The 19430-nt window shown below is 47.4% G+C and overlaps 1 protein-coding gene across 1 annotated transcript; it reads right to left on the bottom strand.

The window, feature by feature from the left end:
* Nucleotides 1-13053: 13053 nt before the first annotated feature.
* LOC126536233 (very long chain fatty acid elongase AAEL008004-like) lies at nt 13054-15143 on the bottom strand. Its single transcript, XM_050183126.2, has one exon. The coding sequence runs from the start codon at nt 14416-14418 to the stop codon at nt 13546-13548; it is 873 nt and encodes a 290-aa protein (XP_050039083.1). The 5' UTR covers nt 14419-15143; the 3' UTR covers nt 13054-13545.
* Nucleotides 15144-19430: the final 4287 nt, after the last annotated feature.

Raw genomic sequence — 19430 nt, 5'->3', positions numbered from 1 at the left:
ATATAGCTATATTTCGCTTCCAATTCCATGGATATTCCTATCGGGACCACATCGACCTCCGAGCCACCAAGGGATGTAATTCGTGCTTTTTGTCAAAACACTGGGCGCTCAGCATGCCTGACTTGATCACACAACAAAATGGCTGGTTGCAGAGGGATGACTTCGAGGTGCTGCCAAGAGATGGGATGAAAACGAAGAAAGTGCGCACCTGTCGTAGGCGAAATGGAGTGCAGATCTGATAGTTGCTTTCGGCTGGCTAAGCTACGCCTGTGGTGGGTACGGCCGGCACTCTTCCGCAGACAGCCCGCTGCAGTCTCCGGTCGCCGGTCGCTGTTGCAGCTCTGGGAATCTGACAACGCGTGCACCTCGCAACACGTCTTTGCCACTTCCGATCAGTCGGCGACGCGGTCTCTACGCTCACTAATCAACGGGCACATAAAAGCACAGACTCCCCCGCTGACGTCACTCGCTCCACCCTTGCCGGCAGGAAGCACGCCGCCGACCACAACTTCCCATTTGACTTAGCTTGCTACGTCACGACAGCTCCCGGCAGTCATCATTCTACAAATGTGCAGAGGCCATCAAACATCATCCCACCTGGGCGCGGCAGAGCTTCATGAAGGCATGAATACGGAAATACTCCTATGGTAGGCCCTGAGCGCAGGCCACCTATCTCACTGCACACAGAGCGGGCTTGTCATCTGGGCAAGATGTCACAGCTTCCAGCCAGTCTTTGTTTTCTTTGATCTCCCTTTGTTCCACGTTCGGCCATGGACAGCTCGGTTGCACGAGGCACGTTGTCAAGCTCAGGCGATTCAAGTGCATCGCGAGGCTTGGTTCTTCAGCGGCAATGCTGCGAAAGGCCACTTTGCGTCACATAGAAGCAAAAAAGGTCCCCTTTTCGTTGTCGTAGACACCTCGCAGACAACCCCGACGCTGGGCAACCGATCGCTATCTGTACGACCAACCCCGCTGAGTTCGATAGACTTCGGTTCTGTATTCGAAACTTCCGGCTGCATTCCACTAACTATGCTTGTCTCGCCATACACACTGCCACCCACTGGAGCCCCATGCCGATTTGTTGAGTACCAGGTTTGAAGACGCGCGACCCAGCGAAATCATCGGGCTCGGCTTTGCACTTGTTTCCCGTTTCATTTTCACCTGTTTCCGAGTCAGCTGTTTCCGAGTCACCGAAGAAAATTGGTAGAGTTCATACGGAGCACTGCTGTTCAATGGGAGCCCAGGAAATACAATGCTGCGTGATGAAAGCATTTCCAGCACAAGGAGTTTAATTTGATTTCAGTGCTTCGGGTCTTCCTCCACTGTTAGATGACGATGTAGAACTGGAACGGGCGTGTGTGTACACCAGAGGTACCCTCTGCTGTACACAGCCTCTGAGCGCTCCTATCGTAGTCCCGAAAACTCGCCACTGTCAGTGGAGGATGGCACATATTCAAGTCGTGATAACACACCAGATGAAATGGTGCTTAACTCGCCCTTGCCTACTCCAGCTTGTGTTGCAGTCTCGCCATTCCCCGATATCTTGTAGTGCGATATTTTGCAACAAAGTAGCAAGAAAACATTGACACTCTGTTTGCAGTCAGCACCGCGATGAGCAGCGGAGTCGGAGAGCACTGCTAAGTACAACACGCCTGTTTCGTGGGACGAGTATGGCTAACGACTCGAAACTTTCTGCGCTCTGATCAACTTCTCGAAAGACGAGAAGTGTGTGCGTGCGTGCGTGTGTGTGTGTGTGTGTGTATGTGTGTGTGTGTGTGTGTGTGTGTGTGTGTGTGTGTGTGTGTGTGTGTGTGCGCGTGCCTGTGTGTGTGTGTGTGTGTGTGTGTGTGTGTGTGTGTGTGCGCGTGTGCGTGTGCGTGTGCGTGTGCGTGTGTGTGTGTGTGTGTGTGTGTGTGTGTGTGTGTGTGTGTGTGTGTGTGTTTGTGTGTGCGTGTGCGTGTGTGTGTGTGTGTGTGTGTGTGTGTGTGTGTGTGTGTGTGTGTGTGCGCGTACTTATTTAACAGAACGTATTTTGAACTTGAAACATATTTAAGATCGGTCAAAGAAGGACCCCCCCCTTCTTTGACCGATTACACACGATTTTAGCAACCGCCCCCCCCCCCCGGCCGCTTGCTAAAATCGCATGTAAGGATATTGCATGTAACAAAAACCACATGTAACGAAAAGTGTTTCAATATTTCCTAGATTTGCAGTTTAAATCCGATGATAAATATCTCTATTTAGGTGCGACTTTCACGTTTTTTTTTTTTTTTTTAATGAGGGTTCATTAAAATGCGAGCGCCTTTAAATTCGCCATTTAAACAACCGCCCCTAAGGCACTCATAAAGTTCATACATTTTTGGGAAACAGTCTTCTGAAGCTCAGATTATAAGCGGCTAAGTATGTCTGTCTCGCCTAGGAAGTCATCTGCAAGAACGCCATGTTCGCTGCACTTATAGCCTTTTCTTTTAAATATCGGTATTGTCTAAAAAAAAACACCCTGTATACTCTTCTGTGTGGTCTCTCGCCATTTATGTTCTTTAATATTCTTTTTTGTTGTGACAACCCCTTTACCTAAGCCCTATACGAGGCACGTAAGGAAATTTTGAATAAATAGGTGAGTATAAGGAGTGTATGTATAGCAGAATATGAGTACAATCTTCATGAGAGAAAAAATAGCTAGCTAGTGCAACGTAACTTTTTATCCAAAATCACGTTTCTCGGCGTTGTGGATTGAGGCTATACTTACCTCACACGTTCTTCGCCAGCATCCGATGTCTGCGGGTGGCTTCGAGCGCTTACAGAGCAGACATGTCTTGGACAAAACCGAGAGTTCTATTTCTCTTTTTTATATCTACGAAGCCAGCGATATCGCTATATAAAGAAAGTGCAAGCCATGGCAGCGTTAGGTTATTCTTCTACGTAGTTGGCTAGCCCATCAATGTGCATTGCCTGCCTGTTTATAAACTAGCGTGCCAAAAAGCAGGCATCTAAGAAGCATATAAAGGCTCCCGTTCAGCGTTGTGAATGAATGCTTTGCGTGTGTCTCTATTTACGGGCGTATATGTGCTCTCTCTCTCTCTTTCTCTCTCTCTACATATATATATATATATATATATATATATATATATATATATGGGCGTATATGTATATATATCTTTATATGTACCCGTGCTAGGGCATGTGTGCTTTTGAGGTCACCGACATAACAGCTTGCCATTCGCAAATCTCTTCCTTTGGTGTTTGTTAATTTTTGCACCTATAGGGCCCGCTCAATGAACAATGGTGTTGCACTGCTGAGAACGAAGTCGCGGGTTCGGTCCCGAGCCGCGGCAGCCGCGTATAGATGGAGGCGGCGCAATGCAAAAACGTTTGTTTACCGAGAATTGGGTGCGCGTTACATAAACCCCTAACGTTGGTCAAGACTAATCCGCACTGCGACGAGCATAGAAAATCACTGCTATTCCAGCCGTAAGAACGGGAGTGCATTCATTAGTAAAATGAACGTGCTTGTGTCAGTCGCAGAAGGACTGTTTAAGAAGGCACAGCAAAGCAGTTCGGAGCAGGTGCATGGTTCAAGCACTGACATGAACAAAAGAAAGGTTGCTGTCATCCCCTACATACACGGGTTCTGTCATAGATCAAAGAAGATTGCTGGAAGGAGCGGCATCAACGTTGTATTTTCGGCGCCTAATAAATTGGTCAGCCTGTGTAGAAACACAAGGCCAGAAAGAATCGCACGTACCGCATGCGAAAAAGAACACAAAAACTAATTCATTGATTACATTGTGGGTGTGGTATACCGCATTCCTCTCGGGTGTGGACGATCCTACATTGGCAGATGCATAAATGACAGCCTATGAGAACACAATAACAAAGTAAACAACTTGGCCGCTGATGGCTTTCTTGCCATCCATTGCCAGAGATGCAAATGCAAACCTAGATTTAAAGAAACAGTCATCACGAATAGAAGCAGGTGTGAGATGACGCACTTGATTATAGAAGCTAGACACATGTCAACATTCGGCGACGCATGCGTCAGTAAACTTTCTGTTTCATTATCCTCAAAAGAGCTCAATTAGCTTCGTTCGCGCTGAACGTGTACATGTCTGTGAATATGTGTCAAAAAACTACTTACGTGCGGTTCCCAGATTACCATTTTTTTTACCGAAATTTTACACGTACTGTATGACGTTTCGAGGGTGTATATACGGCAACGAGAACGGGAAATAAAATCTGTTGTTGAAAGTTAGTGCTGTGTGTGTCAGATGGGCCTTTCTGTTGTCGTTTTTCAGCTTGCGCTACAACAAAATAAAATATGCCGTACCGACAAGCCCTTATAGCTATCCTCATCGACCACTGGCACATTTTACACGCCAAGTGTACTCGCGCTTTTACGTGCACAGTTGTGCGCCACGAGAGTCATTTATCTTTCTGCATCGAGGAAATTCCAAGTCGACACGGAGTTTTTTCGTTCCCCATTTCACTTTCAGAGGAACTCGGAAAATTTCGTACAACGGCAACCATTTCCCCGTGGATGGCAGCAACTAGTATACCTGTATATATAGACACTAGGAGAAGGTCGCTCACATTACCATACTCGTTGTGGCTGGTTCGGGCACCAAGGTCCGCAACTTACGCAATCAGCAGGTATAGAAGTGTCGAGCAATAGGAAAACACTTTGATGTTTACGTTATACGTTATAGCTATATCTAGCATTACATTATAACTATAACGCATAACCTAAACATCCGTGTTTTTCCTCTGCCGAACACTTCTCTATAGCTAATAGCTAACAGCTATAGCCACGTTAAGGCTAATCTAGGCTCGTTGTGCGGTGCAGCAAAATAGAAAATCTGCGCTATAATGTTTTCTTCTCGGCAGCACGTGGAGCGTGCGCGGCACGCGAAGGCGCTGCGTCATGGATACTACAATCTTGGCAGTATATCTACGCTTCTTTGCCAAGGGGAAGGTCATTGTGCGGCGCCACAAACACGTGCGATTGTGCACACACAGACTTGCGTGCGTGTGTGTGGCGCTGGTTGCGCCGGGCTCTATCAAACACCGTCCCTCTCTTTAGGAGCCGGGCACACGCCAGACGCGTGTTGTCGCTTTCCGGGAAGTTAACTGCCGATGCAGCGACGCTTCCATGAATAGTAAACAGTGACGACAAACAGCAACGGTGACGCCAACGCGTTATACAGAAACTCCTGGTTGCGACCACCGGCTTCGTGCTTGCTTGGTGCTGCGATTTACGGCACCGTAAGACCAGCCGAATGATGCGGCAGTTGTGGTTACCTATTAAGGGAAATGGTAAACGTTCCGGCCGTATGATGTTGTTGCTGCTCGCTCGTATAGGGAGTGTTTGCCATTGTCCGCCCACTTTGTATAATACCATCTCTAACGTCACGGTTGCTTGGCATCTGTTCTTACTAACAGTTGTAGCGTAAGAACTTGTTCTTCTCTTTATTCTGTATAGACACTATGTACCGGCCAGAAGACGCTAAGGTGCTTTTATTTGTCACCCAAGCGACGCAGATAACGGCTGCTAAAGATGCCAAAAAATCGATACAAAAACGACAGCGAACAACGCTTCCTGTCAGCCTGGGCGTTACGCACCTTTGCCAGCTCAAGCTCGGTAACGTTTGCGCTCCTGGTTTCAGTCACAAGCATTCCGAGTCATACGAAGCATGCGCACTTCGAAAATGTCATTTCTGTGGCATTCTCGCATCGATCCACATAAGCGATCGAAAATGTAAAGGCAAATACTCATCGTGCTCCTCCTATTTTGTTTCCCCCTCTCTCTGTAGGATTTGTGTTCTGACGTTAAGAGGGTTATCCTTTTTAGGGTTGCAGTATGTATACATAAAAATAATAGTACAAAGATTCAACGCAAGGCGGCGATTACACTGTACTATGATACGCTTCTGTATGCGTTAGCTTTCATGCACCTTGCTCAAGTTCTCAAGGAAACCAACAACGTCGACTACGTTAGTCATTTAACCTGGAAGCAACGTAGCACCGATGGAGTACACGCAACAGCGGCGTCTACCTTTCTATAAAAATGTTCAACTCGCCCGTCACCCTCTGTTTGCGACACCACCAGATTCTTTACAAATCTGCTATAATCGCAGTGCATGGCTATACAGGCAAGGGCCGACCACACACCAAGCTGTCTCTATTTTCCCTAACTGCCTCCGCAGTACTATATACCTGATCCGAATCACGGCGTTTGTGCTTGCGCTCAAGGCAATTCAACCGACGTTGATGGTAACCCGCCGCAATGGTGCAGTTGCTATGGCATCCCGTAGCTGAGAACGAGGTCGCGGGTTCGTTTCCCGAACGCGACCTCGAAATGCCCGAACGCGACCCGAAATGCAGAAATGCTCGTGTGCGTTAACAGAGGTGACAAAGAAAGAACCCCCTGCAAGGGCTCAAAATTTTTCCCGACCCCTTCACTACGGCGTCTCTCATATCCCCAGAGTTGCTTTCACACATTAATCTCCATCAATCAATCAATTCATCAATCAATCAATCAATCAATCAATCAATCAAACAAGTGATCGATCGATAGATGTAACTAAGGCTTGTTGTTGACGAAGCCTGCGTCAAATGTTGAGCTTACTGGCACCTGCTTCGGCTATGCGCGCCTACGAGAGGCAATGAACCACGAGCGATGAACCGCGAGAGGCAATGAGACACCATAATTAAATGATGGAAGAAAAAGACAGCCCTTTCAGGCGTCAGACTATGCACGTCCTCGCAGAAAATAAAGAAAAGGAAAATGAACGGTTATTTCACGGCTTGCAGCTATTACGGGGCGCTTGTGGTTTATAGGCGCATATGGCATACTTCCCCGAAGGCTTATAAGGAAGAACTCTAATGGCCCTCCGCAGCACGTTGTAGGCATTACATCGTTTGACGATGGCTGAGTACATATTCCCACGCTTATACGTGCAGCCCACGATAGCTGCCTGGACTGTTCCCACGCGGGATCCTGACAAGGATAAAACCATCGAAGCAAAGCGTTGCTGTCTGCAACGTTTCTTCGGTTGTTTATTCCTTGCATAGCTTCTGAATGAGCCTCAGCCGCCGCGACAGCCCATGCAGTGGCTTTGGCATTACGCCGCAGAGCGCGAAGTCGCGGGTGCGATCCCGTCAGGGACGGCCGCATTTCGATGGGGTGAAATGCAGAACCGCTCGTGTGCTGTACATTGGATGCGCGGTAAAGAACTTTGCAGGTGGTCAAAATTAATCCAGAGCTCCTCAATGTACGGCGTGTCTTATAATCAGATCTCGTTGTTGGTACGTAAGACCCCAGAGCCTAATTTATTTTTTTTAGTGAACCCCGTCGGGCGATACAAAGAGTGTAGTATGAAACAATCTTTGAAGAATAAACTCTGAGGTTATCCACACATACACAAACACACATCGTGAATGTGGTGATTAAAGTCGGGGGGAAAACACAGCATGCACACGTCCAACGTGTATCGTCATGCGTGCTAGAAGCTCCTCATTGCGCCCTCGTAATTAAAGCGTCATCAGAGGTACTGGGACACAAGCGCCGTAAGCAGGCTGCTATATAGCGCATCCTAGCGTCTCTCGGCGCCTTTCACTGTGTTGCTTGTCATGCTGAATGCGTAATAGGTAACAAGATGCAAGAGTGAAGCTTCCACACAATGAAATCTCCGCGTCTTCTAGACAGCGTCTCTTCCTCTCCTTTTTCTTTCTTTCTTTTGTGCTTCAAGTGTGCTGTGTCGTGTAACTTGAAATGCTTCAAGCGAGACTTCTTTATACGGTTATGCGTGGCACCCACAAAGACTCTGAGAGTAACGGTGTCTGTGCGCGTATATCGGAGGCCACAGCAGGCACGCTGAGCGCATCGCAAAGGCGAGAAGATGGCGGTGTCCGTTGCGAGCTCCTCCTGATGTCGCCGTAAATGAGTTCACAGCCAGAGGAATCGCCGAAGTGTTATGATTTTTTTTTTTATTTAGTGAAGCTTTCTTTGCGAACCCCACAGGACCTTCCCGACCACGGCGGGGTGCTGCTGTCATGCCTACTAGCCCAGACGAAGGACAGCACTACCATCTTTGCTGCCCTTACGGCTGTCGTGGCTGATGGCCTTGTTTTCTACGGAATTGCGCAGTCATCTTGTTGCAATGATGCCCAAATTTTCTCATTGCAACAAATATGCGTCATAAAGAGCACAATGCCTTTAATGAAGCGAACCTCTCTATGCATATTTTCCTGGGATTTTGGGTTTGATCCATAGGCTTGTCCATCTTTCGCTGAGTGAAGCGCAGTTTACTGCTGCTCTGCCCCCAGGATAGGCCAGCTCGATTTATGGCACCGACCCGGGATGCAGTGGGCTGCTTTAGCCACGCACTGCAAAGAGGCCACCTCGTGCCGTCTTCACTGGCAGGCAGGTGATCGCTACGGTGCAAAACGCAGTGGAGAATATTATCAGTTGCACGCCACTTACAGACCCGCCGCGCTGGCTTAGCAGCTATGGTGTTGCGCTGCTAAGCACGAAATCGCGTGATCGAATCCTGACTGCGATGGCCCCATTTCGATGGTGGCGAAACGCAAAAAAACGCCCTTGTCCCGTCCATTGGGGTCACGTCCAAGATCCCCTGGTGGTCAAAACTCAGCTGGAGTCCCCCACTACGACGTGCCTCACAATCAAATTGTGGTTTTGGCACGTGACACCCCATTATTCGGTGGCACTTATTTAACCGCATCGCGAAAGCTTCTCTTCTCAGATTCCATCATGCGGTTTAATTGGATCTGCATAGTATTTTTATCGCACGTGGCGTAAAACCAGAGCGTGGTTTCCTCACGGCTCTAACACTACAGGACACCGCTTCGGCATGTCGTATGCAATCAAAGAGGCGTGGGGCTTTGCTGCTTCCTTAATAAGCACCATAAGTCGTGGCCGTGAAAAAAGAAAAAATGTTGGCACATGAATGCTGCAACGTGACAGCCTCTTCACTTAAGGTGAAAACAACAACGTGCGTTTGCCTTCTACGAGCTTAACCAATACCTGGAATATTAGCCAACCATATCGCCCTCAGACTTCCTGTAACAGAAGGGCTGCATTACGATGAAGATCAAAATAAATCCGAGGTATAATACCACGAAGCAAATCAAGTCTATAAATAGACGTTCATATTAACTAGTTTTTAAAGCCGACACTTGTGGGCAGCAAAGCAAGGAAGGCGCGGGTTTACAGTTGAAGCAGTGATGAACGCGCTGGCACAACAGACTCCAGAAACAGTGATGCTGGTCTGGCGATATTGTCAAGGAACGCCGCCTAGTATACCATACAAAAACTGGGGAAAAAAAATAATGCAGGACACCGCTTACCACGTTGCGGTTTTACACAACAAAAAATGCGAACAATGCCTGACACAGTTTTGTACATAACGAAATCTTATCGGGGATGTCCTTAAAATCTTGCACTGTGCTGTTTCATTTCAGCTTTCGCGTGCCTGCGCACGTTCTTTGTGCCACAAATATTTGTGATCGTTCTTGCATTTACTCAGTTTTGTTTCCCCAAATAAGAATTAAACGTTTTCTTCATATGTGTCGACATATATCCACGCGGCTGATTTCGTTACTAGTATTCTTCCTCGTTTCTTCTTTTTTTTTTCTTTTCTTTTTTTGTGCTTAACTGCGACAGTGTTAACGGCTAAACGCTGTGGTCCCTGTTGTCCGGCTCTTTTATCAGCTTTGCCTTCTACAAAAGCTTGCGCGCCACTCGGATTCCAACAATTGTGCGGTCGAGAGTTGGACGCGATAACCACAGCACGATAGCGCAACCTTTGCGCAGGGTAATTCGTGCTCAGTTTCACACCCACCACAAGCTTTTGGAACTTTGGCGCCTACGCATGTATTTCGGACGCCACTGCAGACAGTACTGCAGTGCAGTACAATGGCGAGGTTTCGCGCATCTCAATGAAGTGGTTCTTGAGATGATGACCTTGTCCACTGAAACCACTTACAGCGTATACGTTGTTGTAAATAAGTTATGAATCGAAGGATTCGCCAAAGTCTGTTGACTCAATTTTATTTTGTTTGCACCCTTGCTTCTTTAGATACAATCCGATCGCAAAGTGATCAGCGCGCCTGTGCAAACTACGCGCTCTCGCTGTTCGCAGCCATACAAATATTCGCGGGAGGCTTGTTAAATGCATTACAGTCTTCCTCCCGATTACTGTCCCCGTGCGCCTGAACTTGAGAGTCCAAGTACGCTGGTACGAATTCTGCTGTAGGCTGATTACGGAGTGTATCAAAATAATGTCTGTAAGAAATCAGTACAAGCGCTTTACTCCAGATGCCGCTTGTTTCAAATCACTGTCATGGTAAAAAAAAAAAAAAGCGGTGGGGGGGGGGCGGGGCAGGGGTTATTTCCCTCCCCCTGTACAAGAAGTCGAGAACTGGGCTAGAATACATACCAGTAATTCTTTCCCTTGAACGTCTCGTGAGGAGAACGACCTCGTTCTGCGCAACGTCCATCTGCCTGTCAGATAGTTTCCCTGATGATCTCGGATCGAACCTTTACGTTTTCTTTCTGAGCCGCGCCTTCTTTCAGCAAATGCTTAACAAAACATCCGCAAAGTGAAGTCGCAAGGAACGCATTCTTCACTAAGCTAAATCATCAGCAAGACCCCCAAGTATTCCAAATGTTGCCGGACGCAATTAATTCTCATTCACCCAAAGTGGCTTAAGTTTTCTCTTGCAGAGTGATCAGTGTAAACCGCCATTCATTTCTGACAGTGGTTTACAATCTCATTTGCTTAGAGTTTCTGTTCCGGCAGATAACGCCGGTTTCCCCAACTGAAATCGACCGGAGGCGGCCAGTTACACCCAAATGTCTGCTGCATGCAAACCAGTCACAACGGGCGCGGGCTTAGCAATATCCCCTCTACGACCACTGTTCGAAAATAAACTGTAGTTGTAGTTGCACCACTTTGGCTTGATTTGATTCACGCATTGTTTACTGCACCTAGGCAGTGCACTCTTTATAGCTAGCCCTCAAGCATGAATATCGTAGTCTGTTTTGCGTGGACATTCTTTATTCTCTCTTTTTTTTAGCAATGTGCTTCCAGGCTGCCTCTTCTTGGTACTTCTGAAAGACTTCCACGGCGCTTCACGTTGAGCGACCACTTACTCGGTCTGACAGAGCAGATAATTGGACCATGCGTTCAGCTTGTTTGTAACATGGCTGATGATTTGTTTATTGTAACATTGGAAATGTTGTTGAAAGTGTTGAAATGTCATCACTGGCTTCTTCACAACGTTAAATTGTTATGTGCATGAAAGCATGATGTGAGGTGAAGTGAGTCCTTGCAGCCATCAAGTTGTACGGCCTAAAAACGACATGAAGAAATTAGAAATATGGCATTTCCCGCATAGTATCAGATAGGGACCGAAGAAAACAGCATGACGGTGTACACATACACTAAGTTACGCACATACACATACACTAAATATGATAACAAAAAGAGAAAGAGAAGAGAAGGCTCTGCACACTTTCACTATATCGCATGAAAAACATTAAAACATCATCAAGGCGGAATACACACAGAAGAAATCATTGTAGCAATACGTGCAAAGGGAACAGCAATTTCTAACGTACAAAAACTAACAAAACTGTAATATAAAGAGGTTATCAACAAGAGCAAAAAATAAAGACAGATCAAATTTATCTGGTATGCAGGATTTGCCTGTGCACCACGCCCACAGCGAAGTTTCAAAGCACTGCAATCTTCTCCTGGCGTTTTTGCCAACGCAAAGCGATTCTCCTAACTTGTACCGTGTAATACCTGTACTGTACCTGTATTGTGTACAGAGATCGGTAACCGTGGTGCATGGGTGCCCAGCAGCATGGCTCATTAAGGTGTCTCTCGTCTTACGAACGCTCACGTTCAGTCGTGTGTTAACCTCCTTGAAGATTATTTTGAATCTGACAATTTTTTTTACGCAGAAGTGACCCCATGTTAACAATAACTTCTGGGCGTAGTTGTTTGACTGTGTTCCCATTTTCTTACCGAAAATATAATGATGGATGGAAACGGGTGTCCGTCCGCTGTGAATATGACTAATATAAACGGATGCCATATTATCATTGCCTTTTCTCTCCGATAACAAAATGATTTAACCATGCCGTATTACGGAACGAAAAAGCACCTCGCCGTGCGATGCGGTACTTCCGTCTGGGAAATGCAGATGTGTAACTTCCGTCGTGCAGCTATCAAATTGGGGTCATAGTTTTATCCAAACAACCGTATCGGTGCGGTATTTATAGATATGCATATTTTCGCACCCACAATAACCAGCTGTGTTCTTATCACAAATGACGACAACATCCGGACTAATTTTGATATCGTGGTTACTTTTCATCAGGTTAAAGGTATATCATCGATCAGAGTAAACGCTGAAGCAGCTATTTATGATTGCCCGCGGGGCCAGTCCTCGTGTTACAATCACATAAGGTGTCACTTTATCTCGCAGTAACTTGCAAAGTTTACCAAGTGATGCTGGCTTTAGACCTTATGAATAAAAGACTAAAGACCAAGACTGGCCGTCCCCATTACCAGATCACAATGGTTGTCATTTGAACGTTAAAATGCTCACCGTCTTTAGTTTGCCACCATTAAGTTTACGGCTGAATAATGCACCTCGGCAGTGGTACAGCAGTTGCACGCTTGAAGCTACTACGTCAGCGTCAAATGAAAGCCGGGATCATACATACACACACACACACACACACACGCGCGCACAAAAAAAGACGATTTACGAGGACGCACTAGTGGCGTTCCGCCTTGCGGGAAGCGATATGTTTCCCCGCAAAGCGTTGTCGCATCCGACTTCGTGACCGTGAAACTCATGAGGGAGCACGCAACGCGCCACTGAGCCGGGCCACCAAAGAAGGAAAACCAAAACTAGGTCACAAGGTCAGGAGGCGGTCGGTGATGGAAATGATTTCGGAGCGGAAGAATGCACTGGTTCTCTTTTTGGTCCACTATTTCGTAAGACTCAACAAACATGTCGAGCGATGGGGGCATTTATTGGTTTCTTCTTTTCTTTTTCTTTTTTTTTCCATTTCACATGCACAATACTAGTGACATCAGATCACCATGTTGTAGTACGTCGACACGACAAAGCGCAGGCCAAATGCAAAATGTGACGCCAGAAAAATGGCCAGGGAAAATAATAAGGTGAAAAGTTCAGTTCAGGCAATCTCAGAAGTAGTCACCAGCATCACTTGACACAAACAATGCCAACAACGTGTGTTCCCACTTTCATCCTACAACAGACATTATCAGCTAAGACAAACAACGTTGTGACCAGCTCTACAAGAGGGCTAGTTAAAGTTCGTCGTCCTTTTCCAACTGTCATCACTACTAGCGCACACAAGGTCAACAAGGTATTTTTTTCCTATGCAATGTTTACATCATACACTCCACTCAAATTAAGGTATTGAAGAAAAGAAAAGCAATGATAATGAATTCCCTGGTGGCGAATTTCTTTAAAAAACTTCTACTGGACTTTTGTCGTCTTAGACTCGGACAAGCCTAAACTTCCCTGCGCGTTGCAGACCGTTTGGAAGCCCTTCCTAGAGCTGCGGATGTAGACCTTGAAGTAAAACTGGAAGAACAGGTAGAGAAACAGTGCTCCCTGAGGCATGGCAAGGTACACGTACAGCTTGGGGTATCCGCAGTCGTAGAAAAGTGGTATGGAGCCGTGCACCATGGCCACAATGAACTGCGTGATCTGAAGCAGGGTCAGGTAACGCTTCCACCAGAGGTACTTCTGCGCCTTGGGTCCGATGGACGAGAGAAAATAGTAGGTGTACATTACCACGTGCACGAACGTGTTGAGCGCTATGATGAAAGAGATGTGGCCATCGGTGCCTATTCGGGTCCAAAACCAGCAGTCGAGCACGACCAGCGAGTGGTGGACGACGTGAAGCGTCGACACCTGGTTGAACTTCTTGCGGAGCACAAAGAAGATCGTGTCCAGAAAGTCGAGCAACCGTAGAATGCGCAGCCACCAGTAGATGTCGAGCAACTCGACGGCCTTCGGGGCGGTGGAAAAGTCGAGGCCCTGGCAGAAAAGACTGTAGCCGCCGCCGATGTACGTTAGCCGCAGGATTGCGACTAGGAACCACGCGCTGCATGCGACCATGAAGGCGTTGTATACTAGAATAACGTAGCGCAGGTTGAATGGCTCACGGCCTTTCATGTAGCGTGGACCCCACACCTTGACGAAGTAGAGGTAGAGGCCGACGCTCCAGAGCACGATGGAAGGGTACTTCACCATTATCCAGTCTTTCGTCCGCGGGTCCTGAGGTAGGTGCAGGTAGACGCTGAGAAAGTCGGTGTACAGCGGCTCGGTGGTCATGTTGTCCATCTCAGTTGGCGATCCGCTGCTGTTGGTAGAAATGCAGAGACAAGTGGCGAGTGGTTTTGCCGAACTAAGAGCTTGCTTACTCGCACGCCGGACCCAAGTCCACTTCTGATGATCAAACTCACGTAGCGCACGTAAAAACACACACACCAAATCCCCCTGCCCAACGTAATGAAGACCGCGACCAATCAGACAATCCCTTTCGGCGGAGAACGGCTCTCCGAAGGGAACGCTATGCTAACGACCAGGAAACTATCGTACTCGTTCAAGGACAAACGCACCGCCGTTCGCGGGATTTTTTCTTCCTCCAGCTTTCGGATGCGGTCTCCGTCGGCTCCAGAATGCTACGTCGGGGTGAGAGCGCGTGGCAGGAAACGCTCTTACATGGCCTCGGGCATTGTGTGATCGCAATAACACACTTTTTTTCGTCTCGAGGCCAGAGGTGAATTCGACGACGTTGGGAGCCCTCTTTCAGGTGGCGTCGATGCTGCGGCTGGGTTGCCGAAAGAAAGCGGCGCGGATCCTACACTGCGGCGACTGTCACTCGTGGACGCCAAGGAGCAACACTGCAGTAGGCATAGCAGTGGTGCACACACGCTAAGAAGAGCACTAAAGCGAGCGGCTGCAGTGCGTGGTTGAGGAGGAAGAGCGGCAAACGGCGTACCAGTGCAGCAACCGAGTTTTTGGAAGGCGGAACCGTTCCGGATGGCCCGGCTGGTTTCGTTCCCTCCCCGTCACTGCCCTCACTCCTCATATCCCATCTTTGTTTTCTTTTTTAGCTTTGACCGTGACCTCCACGTGCGCCGGTTCCACCAGCTGAGAGGAGGAGACGCCAGGTAAGCGATGTAAGTGCGAGGGAGAATGGGAGGCGCTGGCCGGGGGCACCGAAGTTCGCCTCTACATCGGCGTCGCAGGCCGTAAAGCCCAGATTCGGCGTCCGCTTTGCCCAGAGCTGTTTCGTCATTTTCTGTGTCACTGTTTCCTCTGCCATCACGGTTGCCGCGTTTAACGACGGTAGAGCTCTATTTTAAGGCTGGCTGTCGGCGTCTTCGAAACAAGCCGTTCTCACGCAGCCGTCGAAGAAATCCCCTCCTGCGTTGAGCTAAATGAGCGCAGTAATCTTTCAAAGCTATGATACCGGTTTTCTCAGCGACAGAGTACTGTCGTTAGGAGCTGCGTGCTTTGTGCTGAACATAATGCCTGAAGGTAGGCTGCATACTAAGCGTTGCAACGAGCGCTGCGATCTCTAGGACTGCAAAGGTAACTATAGCGAAAATAGGCAGCCAAGGACAGGCTTTGCGTAACCTCTGCGCCTGGAACGAAGATGTTCTGAGCTTATAAAGAAGAACCTTGCACCTGTAGGCCAGGGATCCATAATAAGTAAGAGAGAAATAAAGGGAAAAGCAGGGAGGTGAATCAGATGGTAATATCGGTTTTGCTACCCCACTCATGGAATGGGGAAAATAGTGGCATAAAATATCAATGAAGACAGAGAGCATGCCAACACGATGACCACAACTTGGGTGCGAAACGAGAACAAAATATATGCACATTCACATATTGTCCCATAGGAAGCAAAGCTTTAGTGAAGCGGTAAGTTTCAGGCTATAAATCTAGTGGCGATGCACACACTTCTGTTTACTTTCATCGTGTTCAAAGTGCAACCTCATGCAATGTATGTTTTTATCACCTCAAAGGTCACAACTTTATTGCCAGGCAATTTTTTTTATGTTTATGCTGTGCACCGCTCACAAGTTATGCCGAAAGGCAGCAAACACCAAATCAGGGAGAAGCATGGTAATGGAATGGTAATATTTTGGAAGTAATGGCAGCCTGATTGAGTAATTTAGATCAAGGATTAGAATTGTGCTATCTGCCACATGCAATCTTTCTTATATTTCTGCAGCTAAAAAAAAAAAACCTGTGATGAGAATATTCTTCACGCTTATCTTTATAAATTAAATTTATTCTACCTTGTCGCCAACTGTCTGGTATTTGTCTATCTTTTAAGATTTTTCTCTGCTGCTTTCGACAGAGCTTCCTTAGTTTGTGGTCTTAGTTCATTAATCAGCCTAACGGGAACGTCGTCAAGCCCTGAGGCTCTGCGATTAGGAATTTTCCCTTCGGCTTTTTTCCAGTTGAAATTTGTCAGCACCAGCTCCGTTTCCATATGGTTCTCTTGCATGCTCTTTTTTTTCCTCATGTACAACCTCGTCATTGCCTTGGAAAGATTCGGCTGTTAATTTTTGGATGTAATTTAATGCCGCTTCTGCTTCCAGTTTGTTTCCATCTTCGTCTAGGGTATGTTGTTGTATTGTTGTTGACTTCATGTTTAACAATTTTATGGGGTTACAAAATATTCTAGGTGCTGCCTTCTTTTTCTAACGTACTTCTGACAACCAACGTTCATTTTCACCTTTTATCTTTGCTTGAACTAGTACTTGAACCATAGATTTTTTTCTCCCAGTATATTTCCCATTTACTGGCTACTTCATCCTGCGACAGCTGCGCTTTTTTTGCCTGCCTGTGCTCTCGGGATACTTTCTGCCGCACGGCGATCGCTTCTCGTATCTCCCTGTTCCACCATCTTTTCGGTTTTTTTTTTTCCTTTCCAACGAACATGTTGTTTCTCTTTCCGTGTTTCTGTCGTTATGACACTTAGAAGCTCACTATATTCCCACTCTTAGCCTTTTGCCAAGTTCTTCCTCGACTCTTGTGGCTATATTTTTCATTTCTTCAGAGTTCAAATTTGTACTCGCCATTCTTCGCTCCTTGCTCTCTTTCCTGACTACATATTCCATTTTCAAAATGATGCGTTTATGGTCACTTCCTATGCTCCTATACCTTTCCTAGTCAATGACCATTTCCGTCAACTTATCATAAATTCCTTCTGTCATCAGGCAATAATAAACGGTCTATTGCCAGTTTCCCACTTCCCGCGTGGTCTGTCCATCCCACTTAGGCCCTGTACTCACGATAACGAGGTTATGTTGCTCACAATGTTCAAGCACTGACTTCCCGTTGTTATCGGTACAGCCATCTGTAGATTATGTATGTGGGCATTCATGTCACCTAATACGATTATTTCGGCGTCATTCCCGAAGCCCCTAATATCAGCACTTAGGCATTCCGCTAACTCTTGATTCTGCTCCCTGCAATCATTTCCCGTCGACAAATATGTTATGCCCAACCAAGTGTTCTTTCCACTCCTTGTGCATAACCAAAGATGATCTTGACATTCTGAATTTGCTCTTTTTCTATTTTGCTCCCTAATGAATGAGTATTTCGACTCCGACTCCCTTTCTTCCCTATTTAGTTCTCTACGTTGCACCCTTCCCAATTATAATTCTCAATCACTAGCGGCTCTTCTTAGTCTCTAAGGCGCGTTTCTGTAACCGCATACACCCCTATTTGTTCTCTATTTAACCGCTCCTCAATCTCTACCCACTTTTCCTTTCTTCTGCCCTACATGTTTATGTAGCCTATTGCACAGCGAGCTCTCTCCCTTGTTTTCCTCCTTTTTGTGTTATTGACGGTGATGCCATTCTGAGGTTCCCCTTTGGGACCTTCTTTATTACTACCTGCATTGGCCTCCTGAGCACCCGTGAAGCCCCCCCCCCCAAAAAAAAAGCAACTGTTCGACCAGCAAGTCGCTAGGCCACTTGTCGTTCAAGCCTGTGACTGAAGTGGATCCCGTCTCGTTGAAAGCCACCATACCTTCTCACTTCCCTGTTTACTTCTACAACCTCGCGCCATCGGCATACAGCGCCACCTCGGGTCGGGGTATCCAGGCGCGCCCCCGATTACACCTCTTTGCTAGGGAGCGCGCCGAATGGGACAGCCGGAGCCAAAGTTGCCAGCGCGCGTAATCTCGGAGTCCACGTATGTACCCAAAATCCCATGTAGCATGAACGGCGACATTTAGCAGGGCTGCCAACGGATACGCGCCATCAATTTCATCGCACCATGCAGCGCACACTACGTGCTATGTGTATTTTGCCCATACACTAAAGCGAACGGTTACAGCAATAGTGGGCGCATCATATTGACTCACAAATTCTTATACGTACAAAAGTACTAACTGCCTTGGATGCTAATATGCAGGCCATTGCAGACGCCATCTGCGAATTCGCCCAGTCTTCATATAAGCGCGCATCCGACTTCTCATCCGAAAATCTGTGTTAATTTAGAACGGATTCCTGATCATTAAGAGGCAGAACGCAATCAGTCAGCTCATTCGCTAGCCCGAGTTGACGACGTATACGGAGCTCTCCATTCTCCTAAAGCTGGTCGAACTGAGCACCGCAGGAAACGCCACGCTCGATCCAAAAATGCTCTCTGATCCCCTATGCGCCTTCCGGCTTTCTGGTACGCGCAGGTGCATAACTCATCCAACTATCTCGGACCCTCACTTTCCCTATTGGCGCAATCAATCATCACATTGAGCGCAGCTCAGGCCACCGCATCTGTTTAGTCTGCGGGCAGTATGCTGACGCTTTGCCCACGTACTGGGAGTGTCACCACGCCCTCTCCTCATCCCAGATTTCCATTCGCCGCCAACATCTCCCAATCCAATCCTTATAAACCTGGGCTAACCCCAAGACCTGCCCCACCCTATGGCTGACCCTGCTGCGCCACGTCCGCCCCATTCAGACGACAGTGGCACCCATCGCCAATTCACCACCGGGCAGCGCCACCTCCACAAACAAGGACGACTCCGATTTCAGTCGTCATGCAATGAAGTTTTTTTCTTGTGTGAAAGTTTTATCCCGATCACTAAGTGCGGACATCTGGGCTAGTTGGTTGTGAATAGCATCGCGAATCATCGTTCTAGCGCACAAATAAACACGGACGATCAGAGAGGGGCAACAAGAACGCCGGACTACAACTGAATTTTATTCACAGAAAGCGGGGCTTTATGTAAACAGGGAGCGCCTGTGGTACGCCCAACCACTCACACATATTTCCTCGAACCAGGCCGCAATCATCAAAGGTGGCAAAAACCAAATCAAAGC

The sequence above is a fragment of the Dermacentor andersoni genome, chromosome 4 (assembly GCF_023375885.2).
Source record: "Dermacentor andersoni chromosome 4, qqDerAnde1_hic_scaffold, whole genome shotgun sequence".
Lineage (NCBI taxonomy): Eukaryota > Metazoa > Arthropoda > Arachnida > Ixodida > Ixodidae > Dermacentor > Dermacentor andersoni.
The sequence above is the reverse complement of the archived record's forward strand: the minus strand, read 5'-3'. Positions and strand labels throughout refer to the sequence as shown.

Excerpts from the sequence above, each read along its gene's own strand:
- LOC126536233 (XM_050183126.2), bottom strand. The coding sequence starts at position 14,418 with ATGGACAACATGACCACCGAGCCGCTGTACACCGACTTTCTCAGCGTC.